Here is a 7372-nt window from a genome sequence, read left to right as displayed (position 1 = left end):
TACAGGGTCGCTATGGGTCGGAACCGACTCGACGGCACTTAACAACAACAACAACATGCTACTTAGGTTAGTAGCTGTTAAGTGCCAGCAAGTGGGTCCCAACCCATAGTGACCCTGTACAGGGTTTTCGAGGCTGCAAATCTTTACCGAAGCAGAAAGCCTCATCTTTCTCTGGAAGTAATGCTGGTAGTTTTGAACTGCTGACTGTGAGGTTAGCAGCCCGATTCTTAACCACTATGCTATTTAGGTTAAGGAGCGCTAGTAGCATAGTGGTTATGAATCGGGCTGTGAACCGCAAGGTCAGCAGTTCAAAATTACCAGCTGCTCCGCGGGAGAAGGATTCTGCTCCTGTAAAGATTTACAGCCTTGGAAACCCTGTACAGCGTCGTTTTGAGTCAGAATCGACTCCACGGCCCACAGCCAGCCAACCAAGGCTACTTAGGTTAGTAGCTGAAGGCAAAATGCTTGAACCTTTCCACCTCAGTATTGTCTGTAAGTTTTAGTTTTCTGCTTTGACATTCAAATCTGACTACATTTGCAGTTGCAAGTCCTGCAGACTGTTCTAGGCCCTGGAAAGCTGCTGTGAGTAAGACAGTAACACCAGGCAGAGACCCACACTGAGGAAGAAGACAAACAAATCCACAATATTGTCTTAAAATAAAACAAACTGAAGGGCCCTGCTCCTCCTGGTCAACAAACTGGCATTGCAACTGCCCTCAAGTGGCGCCGAATAAAGTCCTGCTTAAGCTTCCTGTCTCCCGAAAGCTTGTCTTTACTACGTCAAGAAACCCTTCCCCCAGTAGTTTCAGGTTTCAGGAAAATCTCCATAACCCCGCCCACTGGAAGCTCGCTCGCCGGAACTGTACTGGGACCACACTGCCTTAAATACCCGCGTCTGTAAGGGACTGGCAGTTTCTTGGTCTCTTTCCATGACTTTGATCTTCCCCCTCCCAGGTTTACTTTCAATAAACCTGTCTCCTAGGGAAGCCAAGTTTCCCGCCTCGTCTCCATCTTACTTCTTACGCAGACCAATGGCAGTTGAGTTGATTCCGATTCATAGTGACCGGGGTAGACTCGTCTGCACGGAGGCTAGTGGATGGATTTGAGTCTCCAACCTTGTGGTTAGCAGTGTTTACCCTACGGTGCTACAGGGCTTTTTAGAACATTGTTTTAAGCAAAGCCAAATGCCGGGGGTGGCGCAACTGTTGAACGACTAACCGAGGGGTCCGTGGTTCAAACCCCTCCACCAGCTGCTCTAGTGAAGATTTGTTGTTGTTAAGTGCGTCAAGTCGATTTCGACCCATATCGACCCTATGTAAGGTTTCCAAGGAATGACTGGTGAGCTTGAACCGCTGACCTGGCGATTCAATCGACTTTGCAGTCCTCCTAGAAATCGCTTCTACTCTGAGGAGCAGAATCTCCGTTTTGAGGCAGAATCAACTCGATGAAAGTAGTTTGTTTTTTAATACTCGGAGAGACCAAGCAAGAAGCTGGAATGCAGCCAGACAGGTGTGGGTGGGGCTGCCTCCCTGCAGAGCGCGGAGGGCGCTCTAGGCTGAGGAATTGCAAAGGTCCTGGGGCGAGTCCCTGGGATGAGGGGTGGGGGACAGGCCAGTGTGGCTGGAAGGACGAGCGAGTGAGCAGAAAAGCGAGCAGCGGGACCTCGAGCCAACCCCACCGGCTGAATTACAGCGTGGAGATGGAATGTGGTCATGAAAGCCGCTGGGACGTTCTCTTGTCGCCATGACGACCGCAGAGCCACTAGGGTGTTGAGGGACGAAGGGCGCAAGGTGAGGAAGGTCCCATGGGGGACCACTGGCAGAGTTTGGTCAGCAACAATCATGCCGCTGAGGCCGAGATGGAGGCAGACAAGGCCCCGGAAGACGATGTCCTGGACGGCGAGGAATCTGAGTTAGAGAGCCAGGGGCGAAGCCCGGAGCCCGAGACCCTGGTGGCAGACAATGCCACTCGGCAGCTGGAGGACGTCGAGGAGGAGCCCCCCGTGGAGGAGATCTCGGTCGAGGAGGACACCCTGGACGCTGCGGACCCTGGGGAGGCCCTTTCCCAGCTGGAGCACGTCCTGGAGAAGGATTTAAAGGAGGACATTCCGGAAGTGAGGTAGGCCAGGCAGGGGCAGACGGGCAGTGGGGGCAATGACAAAGTAGGGGGGCAATGAGGGACCGAGGAAGGAGAGTGGAGGGACGAGCAGTGAAAGAATGGGGCACTGGGGATGGGGCAGGGGGATATTGGGGAGATGAAGGATTGGGGGGACAGGGCAGTGGACGCAGTAGAAGGCAAGGCAGATGGGGCATCAGTTCCATGCCCACCACAACCAGACTGCGCCCCTTGGCTGCCTGGAGGAGACAGACCCAGCTGCCTCCTAGGACTGAGTTGGTTCGGCAAAGCGAAAGCTCCCACTGGCCTTTGAGGCAGAAGTGTAGGAACCAAGGGCACCCCTTCAGAAGGTAGACTTCCAATGCCAGAGGGGAGAGTTACATCTGGAGGGGCCTAGCTCAGTTTCCCCTATATGCCCAGTAGACAGTAGGAACTTGATCAATATTTGTGAGATGGTGAGAATTCTCTTATTCAATCATCACCACACTGCTGGGAAGTAGGAACTAGTCATGTGTCCACTTCAGAGAGGAGGAGGCTGAGCCAGGTCCTCAGGACCCCAAAATCCCGCCCCAAACAGACATCTTCATAGGCAGGGGGACTCCTGTGTATGGAGTAAGAACAGATTCAGGGTCAACATGTCAAGGCGGAAATGCTTCTGCAACGCTGACCTGGATTTCCCCAAAGTCGACTGTCCATCAGTGACAAGTGGCCAGAGCCCAGAGGGAGGAAGAAGAAGAGGAGGATTTTCGATTTGGCAAGACCCAAAACCAACTGGCAAACCTTGAAAGACAGGTGAGGGTCTGAGGGAACAGAAGGGGTCCCCTACACCCCCTACTCTTGACAAAATGAGGGTAGGTGGGGCCCAGGCAGGTAAGAAGGATGTGAGAAAGGGTGAGTAATCGGGATGCTAGAGGTGGGCCTTCAGGAGAATCGGGAGTGTGGGTGCAGGTAGAGCCCTGAGCAGAGGGCAGTGGGAGATGGACCTTATCATCACAGAGTGGGCTGTTGCCAGGGGTCTTTCCCTGAAAGACCACCTTGCACTTCTCCCTCTTCTGGTAAGTGTTGGTCCTCCCCATCCCCACCCACCCACGCTGTGGAGAGGAGTCCCAGCTTTCTGGAGTCCTTCTTCCTTCCCAGAACAAGGATGGAGGCTTGTTTTCTCCACGTTGGCCAGTGTGCATGGTACATCCCCGCTCTCAGCTATGCCTTTGCCCCCGCACAAGGGCTGTGCTGGCAAAACCGTGCATCCTATGGTTCTAAGATCCTCTTCCCAGTCCTCTCTGGCCTGCTGTCAAGCTGCCCCCGTCCCTGGGCCCTCTGCCCACATTGTCCCCTCACTGACTGGGTGCGGGGTGCCCCTGAGCCCCTGTTTCAGAGTAGGTCACCTTCCCACTGAGCCCTGCCTGCTGTCTTCCAGGCCATCCGTATACTGGACCGAGAGGTTTCTGGAGGACACTACCCTGTCTGTCACCGTGCCGGGTAAAGAGTGATACCCAGTGCCAGCCATCGCCTTGTAGGGAGGGACCTCCCTCCCCTACCCGGGCCCAGCCTGGGCTTCTGGGACCTCTGTCTGGGGTCTTCACTTATCCACCTCTAGGAGTCTCTGCTCCCCATCTCTTGAAGGTCTCTGTCCCCCATGTCCCAGGGGTGTTTGTCCTCCCATCTCCCAGGGGTCTGTGCCTCCATTTACAAGGTTTTCGTCTCATGCCCTGCCAGGTGTAGGCTGGTCCTGGGGGTAAGGGTCATTATTAGGGAAGTTCTTGTTTGTGCTATATTTGAAGTGGGGTCAGTATTTACAAAAAGCCCTGTGGCTGGTTCCCATGTTTTACATCATTGGCTCCCTTTCTTCAAATCAAGCGCTTAGAGGAAGTTCATCTTCATCGTAGAGAGAAATAGCAGGGAACCCCAACCACCTAGGCCTCCGCTAACTGTCCATCAAAGCCCACTCTCCCACCCTGGGCCTTGGGTCCCATTCCAGACCTGCCACTCCTAATCTGGTGACCCTCAGTTTGGGCTGCAGCTTGCAGAGTAGAAGGTTAACTTGAGACTCACTAGCTCTGCGGTGATTTGGGTTATCTCTCGTCTTGCATAGATGTGTCCCACCGAGTGGAGGAACTGGCTCGACCTAAAAGATTCTACTTGGAGTATTACAACAACAACAGGTACTGAAGACAGTCCACAGCTACGGAAGCCGGATGCTCTGAATTTACACTGGTGTCCACCGCTGTCCCTGACCTCAGTTCTCTACCTGCACTTGTATTTTTGTTTTTAGGGGCTGCCAGGTTGCTTCTGATTCATGTTGTTGTTGTTAAGTGCCATCGAGTCGGTTCCGACCCATAACAACCCTGTACAGGGTTTCCAAGGAGCAGCTGGTGAGCTTGAACTGCTGACTTTGCAGTGCAGCGCATTAACCCACAGCGCCACACCAGGAGTCCCGACTCGGGGCAGAACAGAGCACTGCCTGGTTCTGCACCATCTTCACAATTGTTCAGTTTGAGCCATTCTGTCAATTTGTCTCGTTGAAGTTCTTCCTCTTTCTCACTTTCCCAAGCATGATGTCTTTCTCCAGGGACTGATCCCTCCGGATGACCAGTCCAAAGTTTGAGAGATGAAGTCTGGCCATCCTGGCTTCTAAGGAGCACTCTGGATGGATTTCTTCCTACACAGATGGGTTTGTCAACACCACGATTCAAACACATCCATTCTTCTGTGAGCTTCTTAATTCATTGCTCAGCTTTCACAGGCATCTGAGGTGATTGAAAAGTCCATGGCGTAGCTTTGTCCTCAACGTGACATCTTTGCCCTTGAACACTGGCACAAGCCTAGTGTCAAATGGCAGTATAGTACGAGTAGGTTCAGAACCTGTGAATCGGGATTCACAAGGGGAATCATGGAAATTACCACTAGCCCAAAGCTGATTCCTATGAGGTGGTCAGCCAGGCTTCTCCTCTTCAACCTTTACCAATTCTAACGTCAGCCATTCCTCCCATGACACTTGACTTCTTGTCTAGTAAGATCATCTGTTGCAATGGCCGCATAGAACTCACACCATACTTCCAGTTATGGGCTTTATTGAAGGACTGGGAACAAACTGAGATCAGGAAGCATGTGGGTCAAGTCTTCCTTCTCTAGTGCAGAACACTCCCTCAACTCCTCAGGAACCACACAGGCCTCCACTAAACCCCCTCAGGACAGGCTCCCGTCAGCCCCACAGGACCGGATCCCCTCAGCCCCCTCAGGACAGACGCCAATCAGCCCTTCAGGACAGATGCCCATCAGCCCCCTCAGGACAGGGCTCCTCTTGACCCTGCCGTGTGTCACTGCCAGAGCTGCTGATGTCTCTTTGTGGTGCTGTGGGTTAATGCGTCAGACTACAATTCATTTGAACTGCAAGGTCAGTGGTTCAAGCTCACCAGCTGCTCCTTGGAAACCCTATACAGGGTCGCTATGGGTCAGAATCAACTCGAAGGTAATAACAACAACTCCATCTTCACTGCTTTCTCTCTTGATATAACTTTTAGGTGGTTTCTTGCCACCTTTTCTTCTATGCTTTCCTTTTTCTGCCTCCTGCTTCTTTTTGTTTTAAACCTCTGTGGAGCTAACTGCTTATGACTACAACCCCTAATCAACTTGAATGGCTCTTCCCAGCAGGGCTGCTAACCGACCAATCCCGGCTTTGTTGGCTACAGACATTTCATTTGCATAGTAGGTTATAGCCACATTTGCATAATCTATTGACCAACCCAGCAGATGCATGCAAATCCTAGGGAAGCTGAAGCCCAGCACCAGACAAGAAGGACAGTCCAGGCACACCTTGCAGATATGTGGGTTCGGTTCCAGACCACTACAATAAAGCAAATAGCGCATTCAAGCGAGGCACGTGAATTTTTTTCCCCCAATGCACATAAAGTTAGATTTTCACCATACTGTAATCTATTAAAAGAGCTTTAGTGGCACCGTGGGCAAGTGCTGGATGCTCACTGAAAGCTCGGCAATTCAAACCCACCCATCATTCAGTAGATGAAAGATGACACTGTGTGCCCCGTAAAGATTTATGGTCTAGGAACTCTTCTATATGGTCTCCATGAATCGAAATTGACTCGATGACAGTGAACCTTTGATGTTTGGTGACCACTATCACAGCAGTGTTTTGTTGACACTAAGATGGAACACATAGAAATCAAATTGACTACATCTGTGGAAAGAGACAATGGAAAAGCTCCATATCATCAGTGAAAACAAGGTCAGAGGCAGATTGTGGAACAGACCATCGGATACTCATATGCAAATTCAAACTGAAGCTGAAGAAAATGAAAATAAATCCACGAGAGCCAAAATATGACCTTGAATATATCCTACCTGAATTTAGAGATCATCTGAAGAGCAGGTTTGATACATTAAACACTAAAGACCGAAGACCAGAAGAGTTGTGGGATGACATCAAGAACATGCTACGTGAAGAGAGCAAAAAGTTATTAAGACAAGAAAGAAGGAAAAGGTCAAATTGGATGTCAGAAGAGACACTGAAACTTGCTCTCAAGTGTAGAGATGCTATAAAGCAAATGGAAGAAATGAGGCAGTCCAAGAGCTGAACAGAAAATTTCAAAGATCAGCTTGAGAAGATAAAACCAAATATTACAACAAAATGTGCAAAGATCTGGAATCAGAAAACCAAAAAGGATGAACACGGTCAGCATTTCTCAAGCTGGGGAAACTGAAGAAAAAATTCAATCCTCAACTTTCATTATTGAATGATTCTCTGGGCAAATTATTGAATAATGCAGAAAGCATCAAGAGAAAATGGAAGGAATACAGAGTTACTTACTGTACCAAAAGGAAATGGTTGATGTTCAACTGTTTCAAGAGGTAGCATATGATCAAGAGCCAATGATACTGAGGGAGGAAGTCCAAGGTGCAGTGAAGGAATTGGCAAAGAACAAGGCTTCAGGAATTGAAGGAGTAAAAATTGAAATCTTTCAAGAAAGTGAGGTGGCACAGGAGACACTCACTCATCTCTGCCAAGAAATTTGAAAGACAACTATCTGGCCGACTGATTGAAAGAGATCCGTATTTGTGCCCATTCCAAAGAGAGGTGATATTCCATGCGAGTAAAGTTTTACTAAAGGTAATACAGAAACGGCTACTAGCATCCATTGACAGAGAACTTCCAGAGGTTCAAGTCGGATTCAGAAGAGCTGTGGATCAAGGGATATCATTGCTGATGTCCGATGGATTTTGGCTGAAAAGCAGAGAATAT

General features: G+C 50.0%; 1 protein-coding gene across 1 annotated transcript in view; it reads left to right on the top strand.

Annotated features, from left to right (window-relative positions):
- Positions 1 to 1858: 1858 nt before the first annotated feature.
- THEG (theg spermatid protein) overlaps positions 1859 to 7372 on the top strand; it is an 18279-nt gene continuing 12765 nt past the window's right edge. Inside the window, exons 1-4 of the mRNA XM_006876725.1 lie at positions 1859 to 2118; positions 2800 to 2907; positions 3533 to 3594; positions 4208 to 4277. Of these exons, the coding sequence (XP_006876787.1) occupies positions 1859 to 2118; positions 2800 to 2907; positions 3533 to 3594; positions 4208 to 4277 (500 nt within the window). The remainder of the gene's footprint in view (positions 2119 to 2799; positions 2908 to 3532; positions 3595 to 4207; positions 4278 to 7372) is intronic.

Source organism: Chrysochloris asiatica, unplaced genomic scaffold (genome assembly GCF_000296735.1).
Source record: "Chrysochloris asiatica unplaced genomic scaffold, ChrAsi1.0 scaffold00409, whole genome shotgun sequence".
In the NCBI taxonomy this organism is placed as follows: Eukaryota; Metazoa; Chordata; class Mammalia; order Afrosoricida; family Chrysochloridae; genus Chrysochloris; species Chrysochloris asiatica.
The sequence above is the reverse complement of the archived record's forward strand: the minus strand, read 5'-3'. Positions and strand labels throughout refer to the sequence as shown.